The sequence below is a fragment of the Balaenoptera physalus genome (assembly GCF_965194825.1).
Source record: "Balaenoptera physalus genome assembly, chromosome: 7".
Lineage (NCBI taxonomy): Eukaryota > Metazoa > Chordata > Mammalia > Artiodactyla > Balaenopteridae > Balaenoptera > Balaenoptera physalus.
Genome location: NC_138886.1, coordinates 45,173,364 through 45,190,037, shown reverse-complemented (window position 1 = coordinate 45,190,037; position 16,674 = coordinate 45,173,364). Strand labels below are relative to the sequence as shown.

Below are 16,674 nucleotides of genomic sequence, written 5' to 3'. Positions count from 1 at the left end.
CATATTACCTTCCATGTGTTCTCTTCCCTTTCATGTCATTTTCCCCTTGGTGCCCGTCTGTTAAAGATGATAGAACCACTTGTCAGCCTGGGTCCCAGAAAGACTGTGTGGAGCAGAGAACTCAACCACTCGCCACAGCCTGTCCTGGAATGTTAAGTGAGAAATAAATGTCTATTGTGTCAAGTCATCACATTTTTGTGCCTATTTACTGTTGTTGCCCAGTCTCCCCTAATACAGAACCATTTCAATGCTAGCATTCTAGGATCAATGTCATGAACTATTAGCCTTTTGTTTGAAAAGAGAAGCAGATGGGGGAGGTTATGCATGTGTGGGGGCAGATAGTATAAGGGCAATCTCTGTACCTTTTGTTCAGTTTTGCTGTGCACCTAAAATTGGTCATTTAAAAAAGTCTATTTTTTAAAAAGAGAGAAGCATCTCCAGCTCCACCAATCCTGGGTGGGAAACTGTTTTGGTGATGAAATAAGAATATCTTAAATAATAATGATTAACAACTTCCCAGCATGACTACTGTGTGTCAGAAACTGTACTAAGTGTTCCATGTACATTATCTCTAATTCTCAGACTACTCCTGCTTGGTAGACATTAGGTTACAGAGATGAATTTGCTCTACAACATTTAGGTACAAGAAATGGCACATTACCTTATTTTCCTAAATCTAGAGAGAAGTCCGCTCTCTGCAAAAGGATAAAAGAGTTAGTCTCAGTCATATTTCAGGATTCCAAAATGTGCAAGAACAAAAGCAGTTCACTGGGTGCTTGAAAAACAGAGAAGGGCTTCTAACCTTGGCCATCAGGCCCACAGGCCTATGGGATCCATTCACAGGCAGGTGGCTCCATTTGACCCATGACTAGCATGGACATGTATTGTTCTGTGACTTCGCAGGCCATAGCTCTTAGTCAGTCCTGATATCCATGAACTGGCCCTTCACAAGCCCTACGCCTCTTACGCAAAACACCATCATCTTCCCTGACTCCAGGAGTGAGTCTCCTCTTCTCAGGGTAGGCTTCCTCTGCCTCATCAGCTCCAAGTTCCAGCCCCCATCAATTTTCCAGATGTCTTGGTGAGAGGCTGTCATATTGGGACCTGCAACTTATGCAGTAAGCCATTACGGTCCTGAGGCAAGGGCATCCACCTACCTTCTTGGGATGGAGAATAGCAAGAAGAAAGATAAGTCGGTATATTAACAGATCATCGTACCATATTCATATGATAAGCTGGGTTCAGAGAGGTTAATCAAGTTGCCCAAGGTAACAGATTATTCAGTGGCAGAGTTTCAGTTCAAACCTAAGTCCACCTGGTTTCAGGGTTTAGAGAATTTTCTACTATTCCATGAAGCCCCTTCTGGGACAATTCAAGGCATGCCACAGGCCTAAGTGGCCTTTTACGACAATAGGAAATAATCACAAACCATCCTAAATAAAATGAAATATCTGAAAGACTCATTGAAATCCAAGTCTTACAGAGTCTTTTCACTGAAATCTCAACAGTCGCCCAAGCCTGGTATTCAAATAGCTACTTTCTGCTTATACAAACACACACATTATATATACACACATACATACAAATAAGCAAAGTGAAATATTAAAATCATTAGTCATTAGTTTGCAATATCATTTTGCAACTAGAATTCTAAAATCAGCTATCTAATGAATTATCCTTTGAAAAGCATAGACAAGTAAATCTTATTTGACCCATCTGATGACAGCCTTATAAAGATTTCCTAGTTAAAAACTTATTCACACACAGAAACATCTGAATATTTTTTAAGAAAACAGAGAAGAAGTTTAATACAACAAGAGAACATTATTTGCCTTAACTCAAATCCAGTCATTATTAAGAAAAATGACTTAGAAGGCCTGAGTTCTCGTCCCTCCTCGGACAATATAGTTATATTAACTTTGAGTGAAACACAATCTCTTTAAATCTCATTATTTTCATCTATTCTTTTAGTTCTTTTTTTTTTCTAATTCTACCTTTCTGGAAAAATAGGTACCTCACTTAGGTAAAATTAATGATGTTTCTTGGTTCATATTTGCAGCTAGTGTAGTATAAAAAGATGTAACAGAAATAGGAAGTCAGAGAAAGGAAAATGAAGAGAGAGGAAGAAAGGAAGCAAGGAAGCATGGAAGGAAGCAAAGAAGAGAGGGAGGGAGGGAAGATGGTGAGAAAAACAATTCTCATTATCATCCATATTTCTCAAGGCTGGTCACTTTCAGTTCTTTGGAATCAGTCTGGAATATTGCAGACTTTGGGTATTCCACTCCCACTGGAAGGCCCATACCTCTGGAGAAGATGGGATGAAACAGGATGTCTTAGCCTGACACCATTAAATATGTGATTTATCTAACTCTGTTCTGATTCCACGCACTTCATGCAACCCTTTGATTATAATCCAGCTTCCAAGGCCTCCAGGAACACAGTGTGATGGTCAGACTGATAAAGGTTTTGTAGTTTGCATAGATTCTATTTTTCACTATAAATTGATAAACTGGAATGTCACTAGATGCTATCAAATAGTTTGCTGTTGTATTGACCAACAAATATCTAATTTTTTAGGAAGGCATAAAAAGAGGACAGAAATGCAAGTGGAAACAGAAAAATTCATTGGCAGACACAGTGCCAGACTCAAAAGAACCCACTCATCATCTTGCACTTACCTTCTGATGATGTCAAGAGGGAGTGGCTCTACCATGGACTCACACTCTATAAATGGATACTTACTGTGCAGCAAAGATTTCCTTGACAATGACATGTACAGAGAGGACACAAGGTAACATTCCACAAACGCCAGTTTGGATTTTCTCATCCAATGGCCTAAGTTAGGTCTGACTTCCAAATCTGTGTTTCAAACCATCATAGGGATTCACGCTCTAGTAATTCTAAGTGTGCTGGTTAGTATTGCCTAGCCATCTATGTCATTGATTTGATTGAGCTTTAAATCCTGGCTCCTCCTTGGGTAGCTGACTTAATTAAGTTGCCTAACGTATAAGCAGCCTTTTCAAATCTTTGTCATGGGCATTTAGCACAATGCCTAAAACATAATGAGTGCTCAACACACATTGTCTATAATAATGATAATATTAAAAAGTTATCATTATAATCATTGTCATTGCTGGGCAATGACAAATCAGTATACTGTAAACTCCTTATTTGTTTTGGAGAACCTTGAAGACAGAAATGGATCTTATCTCATACGTCTAACCTTAGGGTCAGGACATAACACATGGTAAAGCTCAAAGAGTATTTCTTAAATAGGATATATATGGAAGTTGTACAAAACTAAGGACTACACTGTACGTCATCACCATACCTCTCTTCCAATCCCCAGAAAGCCCTTTAGCAGTAGGCAAACATCCCATGTCATGAAGCCCAGCCCATGTTTGTTTTCCTCTGTAACACTCAGGTGATCTCCAGAACACATCACTCTCTACTCTCTCAGTAAAATAATTCACCAGTCCTGCCACCACCCGTGATATTCTCTATCCTCTCCCACAGCAGATACATGCAACCAACGGTCATTCCTCCTCCTCCTCTCCGTTGTTGTTGCCAGCATCTCTGCTCCCCAAGTCCCTTTCTACAAAATTCCAGGGGCAAGTAGGGAATTCCATGGCAACACACTGTAACAGTTTTCTGGGACTGCCATAACAAAGCAGCACAGACTGGGTGACTTAAACAAGAGAAATTTCTTTCCTCCAGTTCTGGAAGCTGGGAGTCCAAGATGTCAGTGTGTCTGGTTTCTTCCGAGGCCTCTCTCCTTGGCTTGGAGATGGCTGCATTCTCTCGGTCTTCACATGATCATCACTTTCAGTGTGTCTGTGTCCTAATCTCTTCTTCTTATAAGGATATCAGTAATATTGAATCGGGGCCCACCCTAATGACCTGATTTAAACTTAATTACCTCTGTAAATACCTTATTTCCAAATACAATCATATTCCGAGGTACTGGGAGTTAGGATTTCAACACGATTCAGCCCATAACACACACCAAGGATTTCTTTTGGTTACCAAAGCATCCTGAGGTTCTGTGACTTCTTACTGGTAACCAATATGATATACAGAAAAAGATTCATTAGAAGCCAAAGTGCAATCACATGACACCCATGATGATTCCCCCAAACCCCCCCAGTGAAAGGCAATTATTATGTCCACATTTGGACAGTCATTAGCCAAAGGGTTTCTACCCTAACAATTGTAAGGACTTTCTGACTAGTATAGCAGGTGGAATTTCTAAAGGTTCAAAATGAAAACAAAAAACAAACAAACGAAAACCACTAGGGGAAGATGAGAATTCTAAAGGAAGTTAGTTACTAAAAGACACTGGCAAGCCATAGGCAGAATTTTCTTATTATTAAACAGCCCTACACTGACAAAATCTAAATCAGCATTAATTAAGTTTTTTGTAAAACATCAACCTTTACAAATATCAAGATTCTAAACCTGCTCTTTTTTCATTCCTAAAAATATCACCAATGATGGTGTCAGATTTGGGCTTTACCTATCCTGGAAGGCTTTCTTTGGGAAGAAGGTGGCAAAAGACATTAGCTGTGTAAACCTAAATCCATCAATAGACAAAATAAGTAGGAGACACTGTAAAATGGTGAACATCCTGATTTTGAACTACTTTAATTAAGTTTCAAAACAAAAAGGGGGCAATGAGCTTTTTCCCCTTGGAAAGAGAGAAACAGCAGAAACCACTTTTGTGTTTATACTGAAACAAGTCCACTGAGCATCCTCTGTAAGCATGAAATAATGGTCACATAATATGAAAAATGAAAACCCCTTATTGCTTATTGAACTGGATCCCATGCTCACACGAAGCCTTTTAAATGAGATCCTCAAAGGACCTTATAAATGCTCTCTCATTATTGTTTGCCTTTGTTTGAAAAGGTAAGGCAAGTTACCTCATCTCATTGCAGAGTTAGGGTTTAAGACAAAGGTTAAAAGAATTACATAAAGTTAAACCAAACCGGCCAATGATAGAGACCAAGGGTTGTTATCTCTTGAGGACTGAAAGTTGCTTTTTGAAAAATTAAGCAACTTAACTGATTATTTTTAGGAGAGCATTTCATTATCTGTATATCAAGGTCCAGGAAGAAAAATCACAAAATAATAACTATGCTAAACTAAAAAAATCAGTGTGGTTTCCAGAACCCTTTCTATTCTGTGTACCCATCCATGTGGCTGGAGATCTGAAATGCTATTTAAGTCTCATTTTCCTTCAGAAGCTAACCTCTGTGGAATAAGATGCTGCTAAGGGAGAAAAAAATCTTTTCTGTCATTTGACTTTAACTTATGATAAATTAGCTTCAACTAGTTTCTTAGAAAATTGCCCAAGAAATGACTACAGAAAATTAAATACCAAGACTTCAAAGAGGCAAACACACAGCCTTCAAATTCCGACCTCAGAGAATAATCCTCCCTTTCTCATGCTTTGGAGAGATGTGAGTAAAGAAATCGTACTAGGGCATGGTAATGAACCATCTTTCAAATGACTTTTCTATCAATCTTCTTTTCAAAGGGTAATAAAGTGATGATTATTTCTAGGCAGTTTCTGGGAAGTTATCATCTCATTTCAATAGTCACCAGTAAGAAGGATGGTACTCTGGTATTATCGCCACAACGATAAGGGCAAGAACTGGTTGAGAATTCAACAGACAAGGTGTAGGCTGTTAAAAGCTATTTCCTGGAAAATTAAAACAGAGAGAGATCAAAAGAATTGTGTTGGGTCTTAAGGAATTGGTAATCATTCCCTTCTAGATTAAAAATGCAAATCTGATTTATTAACTAGTGAATGAAATCCATTATCATGTGAGGGTTTTATTATTTCTTTCAACAAATAATGTTGAAAGCTTATTATGTGCCACACTTCGTGCTAGATGCCGGTGACTGATGGAGAAAGGTAACAAGCCATGGCAGGAGCATCTGTGTCATGACTTCTAGAACCTGAGTGATCCGTCTCAACTAAAACAGTAACAACAACAATTGTTTTTTTTCAATTTTTGATTAAATGGTTGGTAGGGAAGTTTTAGTCACCCAGTACTTGTTTTGCAAAGCTACAGAAAATAACAGGGTGAGAAACACCCAAAACTATATCTGATCTCACTCCCCAGAGTTGTTAGAAGCTTTAAGATGTCATGGGGCAGAAGTCACTCCAGGAATGTACAGCCCCATGGAGGGGAATACCCGTGCACAGGATGCCTTCAGGAAGGACTTCCAGGAACCTGGCTGCTTCTCTGGTCCCCAGATTCAGATTTCCATCTGTGAGATTGGCTAAGGGCTCCTACAAGGATTATGCAATCCATTTTTCCTCAGTGGTTCCTAAAACCAGCCCCAGCTATGTCTTTTTATTTGCCCTAATTCTCTTATTCCAGTCTGAACCTACTGCCCACTGGCAGATAGGGTATGGAATACATCTCTGGATTCAACATTTGCCCAGAAGTCAAATTTTTTAGCACTCACCAGAAATCCAAACTTGTAACAACAACCAAAAAAGAAAGAAACATGAGATATAACACTTTCTGAGGGCAAAGAAATGTTATGTTCATTGCACCCTCATCACTTACACACCACAGGGAAGGCACTTAATAAATATCTGTTGAATAAAATTAACCAAATGAATGAATTCATTCATTTGTGGTCATGAATCAAAGTCATGATTGTCACATTGGTATTTGCATGCAAGCTATCCCACAGTGACCTTTGCCCAGCAGCTGGTTCATCTTTTTAAAATGTTATTCTGGTGATTTTTCTTAAAAAGAGAGTGAGAAAATCATAACACAGAAAATTAAAATCAAAATGTGTTTTTTCAAGTTCCATTCCAGGTAACAAATATTTGACCAATGAATTAATGCTTTTAGTTTGGCTTGGATAGGCAAATTGCCTCCTTCCATAGTTGAACATGGCTCTGAAGTGAGCACAAATAGATCCCTTATTGATTTGCAGAATAGGATAAAGCAGGTAAGCTCTGAAAAAAGCATTAACATTTTATCCTCATTGCCAATCAAGAAATCAACCAAATTTCCCACCTCCCACCACCCCAAAGACCAAAGTAAAAAGGCTGTAAATCAGCCCTTGCGCATCTCACAAGAGCCAGACGCTATCTTTGGCAAATCAAATCCTTGGCTTTCTATCCCCCTATCCCTGGGCAACATTTCCCTGAAGTATAACCTGAGAGGGCAGGAGTGTTGATTTAAAAAGCCAGCCAGCTAATGTAAGGGCTAACGATAAAGATAAGTTGAAAATTTCAAATCCAGGAGGTCTGTTGCTGGTAGATTGGAACGCTTTATAATGAGGAAAGGAGATGCAGGAGGAGTGGGGAGAGATTCTCAGCCCTCCAACTCCTCCTTGTGTGAACAGTTTGTGCTTGTTCTGAGGTAGGGTGACCCTGATAAGTGTGAAAGAGGGATGACTGATCCCCCAAACATGCTGTACAGCAGGGGTCCCCAACCCCCGGGGCCACGGACCAGTAGCGGTCTGCGGCCGCACGGGAGGAAGTGAGCAGCGAGTGAGCAAAGCTTCATCTTCCGCTCCCCATCACTGGCATTAGTGCCTGAACCTTCCCCCCCCCCACCATTCCCCAACCCCCGCAACCGGTCTGTAGAAAACCTGTCTTCCATGAAACCGGTCCCTCGTGCCAAAAAGGGTGGGGACCACTGCTGTACAGTGTGGCTTCCAGGGACCCTTTCTTCAGGCCACTGAAACTGATTACATGTGCTCAGGCCATACTTAAAATATACACTCAAGCACTCGTTAAGCCACCAGAACTCTGTATTTCAACCAGGCAATTACCTGTGAAACATGTTTTCATTCAAAAACCCCATCTTTCCTCATAGGACCTGACATAAAGTAATTTAGCTTGTAATATTATATACCCAGCTTTGAAAAAGGGAGTAATACTTTAGAGATTGGCTTAGTCAAGTCTCTAACAAATAGTGTCCCTGAGCGTAAGGGAAGGGAAAACATTTCTTAATAATTTCTAGTTTTATATATCCTTGTTCCCTTAAAAAAAAAAAAAAAAAAAGATGCAAGGGTGTTTGTTTTAGATTTCCCTTTCCTCTCTTCCAGAGAAACCTGAAATGCCCGGTTATCATAGGATTCACTGACAATACTCAAACCCATCTAGATTTCACCAGGATGCTAGCTTTTCACTGGTTAGTTTGTACAGGAGCGTGCTCCAGTCTGTGCAAATACACCCTTACTCCATTGTTTTCCTTTCTGTCACTATTCAAAGCCCTATGCTGCTGGAAAGGAGAGGAGGGAGTCAAGTGACTTTTTTATGTACATATATACACAAATACAATATGTGGGTGAGGTGATGAAGAGTAGTGGAGGTTAGAGTCTGCACACATAGCAAGAAAATAAATTAAATTTATCTGCCTGGTTCTTTAGTGCCCAGCATTCTGCACCAAGGAATGAGGTATGAAGGAGCAGCATTCCTGGCTGAGTCATCTGTCTTCTTGTGCAACCTGAGGATGACGAACACACGCAAAGCACCCTGCACACAGGTCAATATCTAGGAGAACCCATTCATCATACACCAGTGAGGTCCTTGGGGAGGGGAGACATGAGGCTCAGAAAGCATGTCCCAGGAGGCCCTCGGGGTAAGGCCATCCTGGCAGAGGCTCTGACATAACCAGTGTTACATCAGTCAATCTATGTTACCATAGAGTTCATAGAAGGGAGGGCAAGGGCTGTCATCTTCTTACTTCTCCCTTTTTTACAGTCGTGTGAGGTCTTCTGGAGAATTATTACCCTCTTCCTCTGCTGGTATCTCCTCAGCTGGTTCAGTTTTGATTTCAAGTCCAAAGGCGGAATTTATCCTTCCGGGGGAATAGTCATTTCTTTTTAAATCTGCAAGGAAGACAATTAAGACAGTTATAGAGAATCCTTAAGAACATAATATTCACACAGATAGACTGGACTTTGGGACTTTAGGCCAAGTGCTCAGAGAGGACTCTGCTCCCTTGGGCCACTGCTATGTGAAACTCAAACCCTCAACCATGTCCAAACTACATCCCACCATGCACATGTGTGACTCTAACTCCCCAAGGCCCTGTTCACTGGGGCAGGGGAGGCGAGCTTTGGTCGCTTGACTCAATACACGGCGCCCTGTAAGACATGACCTGCCCAGAGTTAAGTGAGGCCAAACTGGAAACAGGGCATTTTTACTTGTTGAATGATGGCAGAGCCAGAGAGTGCAGCCAAAATGGTGGACTCGGGATGTCAGTGGTCAGTTTTCTGCCACAAAGCTGTACCTCAGGTTTGGCTGCACCTATAAAGACTTCATCCAATTATCAGCTCCCATGCTTCCTGAAGCCTCCTGCTTTAATTTCACAGGGAAATTATCAAAAGAAATCATTAATAAAGGTAACCCTTGGGGAGAAACTTACGGAGGAGAGTGACCTTTAAATGTTTGCAAACCATTGTATGCTGTGTCGATTAAATTTGTTAACCTTAAACATGTATTCCTTGTATTATTTTTTAATGTTAAATGGGGATTCTCTGGACATAAAATTAATACATATTATAGTTTAATAATAACCAACAGTTATTACATTACTTCAACCCTCACGCCAACTTTATGAGATAGGTGCTATTATCCCCAGTTTACAGATGAGAATGAGGGCCAAGGTCACAAAACTAGTAAAAAGCGTTTCTGGGATGTGAGCTCAACCTATGAATCCCATGCTCTTATACTATTCTAAACTGCCTCTCTTAAAAAAAAAAAAAGAAAAGAAAAGAAAAAAAAAGTAAAACATAAACAAAAAGAAAAATCACCCCAATCCTGTTTTCTGAGCTAAACTTTTTAAAATTCAAATTACAAAATGTTCAAGTAAATGAGGATATTTTTTATCTCCATTTAAATGTGTTGACTAAGGTTTTGAAAGGAAGCAAGGATTAGGTCCAGAAATGGAGGAATTATTGAATTACTCAAAAGCCACCATGGTAGGGAAAGAAAGAAAGGAAGAAAGGAAGGGAGGGAGGGAGGAAATCTTAATCATACAGAAGAGCTAACTGGATGGAAGCAGTGAGTTATGCCTCAAGGCCCCCTTTCTCCTGGCTGACCAGACACAGTCCCTGATCAAGAATGAGAAGCTGCCCTGCCCAGGAAACAGTGAATCAGTCCTGGGAAGAGGTCAGCGCCTGAGGATGCTGAGTTCATGGGCTGGACTCCGCCTGCAGTCACGGGATGGAGATCTGTGTCAGCTCCTGCCTCCCACAGGGCCCTTACCTGGGGGCCTGGATGCCACTCAGCCCAGCCGCCTCTCCTTCCTGGGCTCCTTCTGACCAGAGGAGGCCAGCGGGCAGCTTGGCCAATGTGCTATGGACTGATCACTTTGCCCAGTTCTTCTGGGTGGTTTGTGAGAAGGAGTCCTGGGCAGCTCCAAGATGACATCGAGACCCCTCCTGTCTGTACTGCTCCAGTCTGATGTTCCCACCGCCACCACCCCTGGCTAATAAGCTATTTCCCACAGGAACTGGAATCTGCTCCCCATCCCAGTCTTTTGCTACCTCGTGCCCACAAGAGCAACTCCTACCTCTAACTCCAACAAGATTAGAAATTGCCTTTCTTTGCTGTAAATTTACACCTACTCCATCCCAGGTTACAATGGATGTTGATCTTTTACTGATTTCCAATTCAGGGTTTGATCATTTATGATAAGGCTGGAAGGGCTACTCAGCTTAAAAGATGTGAAATTCCATTCTAAGGACAAGTGTGGCGCAACCTTAGAAAAATAGTGAGCAAGCTGAGACAGACATAAAGCATCCCTTCTGAGATAAAAGGAGAAAATGCAGCAGAGCTGGGGCTGCCAATTTGGGGGACACAGATCTCCAGCCGCTTACTTTTATGTTAGAAATATTTTTCTGTGCTGACTCTATTAGTTTCAGAGAAAGTGTGCCATATTATCAAATCAGATTTTTAAAATATACCTTGTGATGTATGTTGAAAGTGGCAGGTTTTTATAGTGAAAAGCACTACTTTAATTGATAGCTGTTGTTTCCCTCCATGCCACACCCTCCCAAGTGTCCAATGAGTAAATAAGAATAGAATAGAAACTCTGTGGGCTCCACTCAAGACCCAAAGGGGAGGGGGCGGGGAGGGGAACAGAGACCTGCCTCGGTCCAATTTTGCCCCAATTAAGTAGGAGGAACTTTTCCCTTGGAGAGACTGTGACAAGTATTGGGCCCAATGTTGTTTTATCACATTTTGGCAGAACCTGAAGTAAATCCCTGTCCTTTTAATCCCTTTAGAGACTTGAAAAATTTGCAGTCAGAAAGTCAGGCCTCGACTGCGAATGAGATAAAAATGTGATTAAGATTTTCTACTCTATCCCAGGTTACAATGGATGTTGTTCAATGAGAGATTTACTTAGAGAAAAATAGAATTGTTTGGGGCATACCCGGGAGTTTGAGCTTCCGGCAGCAGGAGTTGCAACGATGTTTTGCAATGAAGTTTCTAATTGCATCTTCCCCTAAATTGGCTGGTCCAAACACCATTCCTCTTGATCTAGAGGAAATATCAGAATATCAATTAGATCACAGCTCAGAAAAAGGAGCTCAACTAGGATTCTCTGAGATACCGAACAGTATCCCATAGTAACCCAGTAAACTTGAAGGAGCCAACAAAGAACAGAGCACTTTGGGGAAGCAACAATGTTAGGTTTGCAAATTTAAAATTCAAATGCACTTCAATCTTTGTACCCAACTCCAAGACCTACTGTGAAACTCATTTCCACGCTAATCTGATAGAAAAGTGAATTTTCTATGTACCACATTAAAACAAAATACAGTGAGACCCTTTTTAATGCATATGAGGTGAGAGAATGACATTCGTTACCAACTGTTCTACTAGAATACCCGAAAGGTAAGTATAAAGTAAAATAAACTTGGAAAACCCCTTCTGAAAAAATTGATATGCATTGTTTCAAACCCAAATACTTTTCTGAAAATAACCAATGTCCTCAAACACAAAAGCCCGACAAAACCCGACACCCAGTATTCATGGCTCTTTTGATAGCTACTTCTACCCTGCAAACTGCTATAGCTGGGCTCTTTGTGAAAAGACAAGACAACTAGGAGATGATGAGTTTGTGGAAGTAAATCAGTATATCTTAGGCACATTTTTAACACTCTATAATTATAATAGATCCTTAGCAGATTCTAGGATCAACGTTCATCCATTATTTGATCATTCACAACCATTATTCTTCGGCTGACACTCTACACACCAAGGAATAGAGCACACCAGAAACACTTCCAAAGAAACTTTATGAAAGCTAATATTTTATTTTAATGACATGCAGAGTGGGAAACAGCACATTTTAAAATCTGAACTCAATTACCGCTCTTAAATACCATGTCTTAAGAAAAAAGAAAAGCAAACTATCACAAAAGGAAACAATAAATTTCGCTTCTAAGGAATGCGGTTTTTCAAAAGGGATGTGGTGTAAAAATGGACTTTTCCATCTGAGTATTGAAACATTTATCTCAATTTCCACTTCCTTTTGGCAGAATAACAGTAGCTGCTCTGAAGATGTGCCAAGCTCGGAATAAGGGCTGATGTCAGTTTGATCTCAGATTGCCTCTTTGCTCTGAGGCGAGTAGGTGGAGGAAATCTCTTGGGAAGACAACGTGAACAGACACCCAGGATTAACTTTCCTGGTCACTCAATCGCCCTTACAAAATACAGCTCTGGTGGTATTTACCAGGCTGCATAAGCTGCCTCTGTTAACTATTCCTCTTTCAATCCATCTGGTAAGGAACCACTTCTATAAGGTGAAACCAAATATGGCAAAGATATAGAATCACTCAATATTTAGTACTGGAACTCTATGATGCTGATAAAGTGAAAAATGAAGGCGTTATTTTAGTCATTAAAACTGAAGAATTCCTTTTATAGTCTCTCTGGCATGACCCTGTTGGAATATTTCACTCGTTTGCATTCCACACTGCCATTTCCTTCCCCCCAATAAAGCATGAAAGTTCCCAACTTAGAAATGTAACACTGATTCTCAGATAAAAGCTGTAAGCAAAATTGTTTCCCTCTATGAGCTTTGTTAAAGTTAAGACAAAAGAATCAAAATGACTATAATATGTATGTATCAGGCGTTCTACCACTCCCTGTGCAGGGGAGAGTGAAGGAGGGTTGTAGGGACATTCATACGCCATGCCTACAGCCTTGCAGTCGCAGATAACAACGTTTGAAAAAATATACAACTGTTTTCCAGATTTTTCACAGCACAGGAAAGCAGGAGGTAGCTTGGGTCTGCCTTCAAGGAAATGCTAATTAGTGCCATGTACACAGAGATTTACTAAAGAACATCTCACCATCATCATCGTCATCATTATCATTTCATACTTGTCAAATGCCCAAAACCATCAAGGCAGTAAGTGAAAAAAAAGGTGCAGTCCCAAACTACCAATAACACTGAGGCAGCCTCCACTGAAAGCCAGTGACCTGAGGAACCAAGTTAAGTGGCCAGAAAGGATTTGGGGGAGCAGGTCTGATGACTTTGTCTTCATGTGCAAAAGGTTGGGAAAAGTTAAGAGACAAGAGGCATTAGAGACAATATCAGAATTCGCACCCCAAAACATCTTTCCTTTTGGTAGAGGATCATTCCCTTTCATTGACCCCCTTCTCCTCACAGGCTAGTTGCCATCTCCACTGAGCTTCAGTTTTCTCATTTGTGAACTGGGATTGAAGACACTTCCTTCCAAGGTTGTTGTTAAGAATAAAACAACATGTGAAAGCACTTGCTTCTCAAACTTTAATTTACACCAAAACACCTAAAGATCTTATGAAAACTGAGATTCTATTCAGGAAGTCTAGGGAGGGTCTTGAGAGTCTGTGTTTCTAACAATCTCCCAGGTGATGCTGATGCTATTGTCATGGCCCGTGCTTTGTGTAGCAAAAGTTTAACAAATAGATGGCATCCCAAAATGTGAGCCTCATTGAACTGACTAGATGTAATTCACCACATTGTGAGAAAATAATACTTATATCTTCACCATGAAGACCAACTGCACCCAAAATTAGGTGACCCCACAAAACCAGGCAGGCTACAGTGATACCAATCTATCAGCTTCCAAAGTTTATGACATCCCCAAGTCATAAAAAATAAAGTTTGACATAAGACAGAGGCTCCCAACCCTGACTGTCCATTAGAATCACATGGGGAACTTTTGAAAAATACAGACATCAGGGTCCTATACTCTGAGATTCTGACTTGATGCTAATTCTGAGCAGCATTTTTTTTTAAGTTCCCTAGGTAACCCTAACAGAAATTGAGACCCACTGGCCTATAGAATGCAATTAAATACTCAACTGTCAAGAGGAATAATATAATCTTCTTAGAATTCTAAAAGTTGGAAATATTCAGGTCATATTACATATATATACCAAGGTCAAAATTTAATAAATGATAGAGTATACATCAACTTGATCCATTTTATATGCAAAAAAAATTTTCACTGCAAAATTGTAAAGGAAGTACTTGTAATACAGGTTCCTACTAAAAACCCTTGGGCACACTGGGCTGCTGAAGAAATAATATGTATTTTTAGCCAAAAACACTTCAACTCTGCTAAAGTGAAAAATAACAAAGCCTTTATCTGTACCCTAAGGGTTACAACATGAACTCCATGGTCAAATATCATGGGATTTGGATTCACAGGAGCAACATGGCTCACCTTTATCTTCTCTAGCTCTCTTAGTTCACAGGAGTAGCTAATACACTTTTAGATGTACCTCTTTGCATAGACGTCTACAAATGGTACCATATTTAGATTAAATCGTTCAGTAAAAGAACAGAGCATTAAAGCAGTGAATATTTACAATATGAGTCCAATAGGAGGGAAGTAAAAGTTTCAGATTTCATCATGTATGAATTGCCCACTTATATAATTATATATATGTGTGTGTGTGTGTGTGTGTGTTTTACAACCCAGGGGCCAAGTATAGACACTTAGGACAACTAAGAAATTAGAATTTTGTATGCTAGCAGTTCTCAAAGTGTGGGCACTAGGCCAGCAGAATTAGAATCATCTGGGAACTTGTTACATTATTTGGACCCATCCCAAACCCACTGAATCAGAAACCAGGGTAATCAAATGCTGGGGGTAGGAGGCAGCAATCTATGTTTTAACAAGCTCTCCTGGTGATTATGATGAAAGCTCGTGTTTGAAAACCACTGTCATCTGCCATGTTGATCCTCCCTTAATCATCACCATCTCTTCCTTTTCCTGCACCTTTAACAGAAGAATACCATCTCCTCTACTGCCAAGTCTTCCCAAAAGCCTGCTTATGGGATAAAATGCCCATGGGAATTCAAAGGATAGGCAGATGACTCATCTCTCTATATAATTTACACTTCAGTCCTGAACTAACAATCTGATGGCTCCATATTTAAGCCCCACTGTTTTGTCCTCTCATAGATTTGCTGTTACTGAATACCACACTTCATGCCCTCAGCTTTCGTTTTATAGGCATGTAATGGAAGACAGTGCCCATGATAAGATGCAATGACTCCACTGTGATGACAACAAAGGAAACTGTGCTTCTCCTATGACATTAATTGTTTTCATGTCAAAGCCTATGGAGGCTGAATTTACCCATATTTCTCTTTTGTCTGGGCCACTAGAAAACTCAGAGTCAAATTTGCAACAAAGTTCTGGCCACTGCATTGGTCTTTATACATAGTTTCCATTTTTGTGTACTAACAACTCCAGATTTAATCTTATTTTATTTCCTTATTTTCTTTTTGCCCCTATTTCCTAATCTATGCATTCTTTAAAATCTTATTGTATTTTAAATCTTATTGTATTTTATTGTATTGTATTTGGATATAGATATTTTTGGATATAGATACAGATATAGATAAAAGGGACATCAAAACCTTTCTAGGATCTAGGCAAGATATAGAAATGTTTAAAAATTATTTTTAAGAAACCATGTACAATGTGTTAAATGCAATTTTCTAAATGATAAATTAACTTACTGTTTTTCTTCAGGTTTTATAACAGATGGATCTGTCAAATTTTCTCCAACACCTCCAAAGAAAAAGAAAATTCATTTACCAAATGGGGAATTTCATTTTCTCAGAAATTCAAGAAAATAATAACCAAATTTAAAATTATTTCTTATACCTACATCCACCCTGTAGTAAATTCAACATCCTGTGAATTAACTCTACTATTAACTAGACACCCACCCTGTAGTAAACTCAACATCATGTGAATTAACTCTACTAAATTGTCCAGGCAAGTTTGAAAACTTTAGTTGATGCCCTGTCTCCCGCAACCCCCTCTATTATGCTGCAATAAACCTCTAGGCTACAAAAAAGTGTTTTTGTGATGTGTTCACAGTTCCTGATAATAGCATCCATCATTCATTTACCACTTGTACATACTAGACATTCTAATTTTATTTTTTCTAATTTTATTTTTTCTAATTCTTGGCAATCGTGAAAGAAAAGTATTAGCATCCTCACAGCTTCATTTTACCAATGAGTACATTGATGTTCAAAGAGATTAAGCAACTTGTCAGAGGTTGCACAGACCACAAGAGGTCATAACAGGATTGAAGCTAAGCCAAAGCTTGCGTCCTTCCCCCTAGTCCGTGGTCTCCTTAGATGGAGTCCATCAGTGCTCAGC

General features: G+C 39.8%; 1 protein-coding gene and 1 long non-coding RNA gene across 5 annotated transcripts in view; both read right to left on the bottom strand.

The window, feature by feature from the left end:
• Positions 1 to 7,562, bottom strand: part of LOC309664974 — a 42,180-nt gene extending 34,618 nt beyond the window's left edge. Inside the window, exons 1-4 of the long non-coding RNA XR_014266107.1 lie at positions 3,920 to 7,562; positions 803 to 1,160; positions 662 to 695; positions 9 to 144 (exon numbers count right to left, since the gene is read on the bottom strand). This is a non-coding gene — a long non-coding RNA (uncharacterized lncRNA). The remainder of the gene's footprint in view (positions 1 to 8; positions 145 to 661; positions 696 to 802; positions 1,161 to 3,919) is intronic.
• An 810-nt stretch (positions 7,563 to 8,372) lies between these two features.
• The window catches only part of TRPM6 (transient receptor potential cation channel subfamily M member 6), a 209,006-nt gene continuing 200,704 nt past the window's right edge, over positions 8,373 to 16,674 (bottom strand). For all 4 annotated transcript variants that reach the window (XM_082470799.1, XM_082470801.1, XM_082470798.1 and 1 more), the window contains 3 exons: positions 16,020 to 16,071; positions 11,424 to 11,530; positions 8,373 to 8,871 (listed from right to left, as the gene is read on the bottom strand). In XM_082470799.1, coding sequence (XP_082326925.1) covers positions 8,738 to 8,871; positions 11,424 to 11,530; positions 16,020 to 16,071 — 293 coding nt within the window. In that variant the 3' untranslated portion in view covers positions 8,373 to 8,737. The remainder of the gene's footprint in view (positions 8,872 to 11,423; positions 11,531 to 16,019; positions 16,072 to 16,674) is intronic.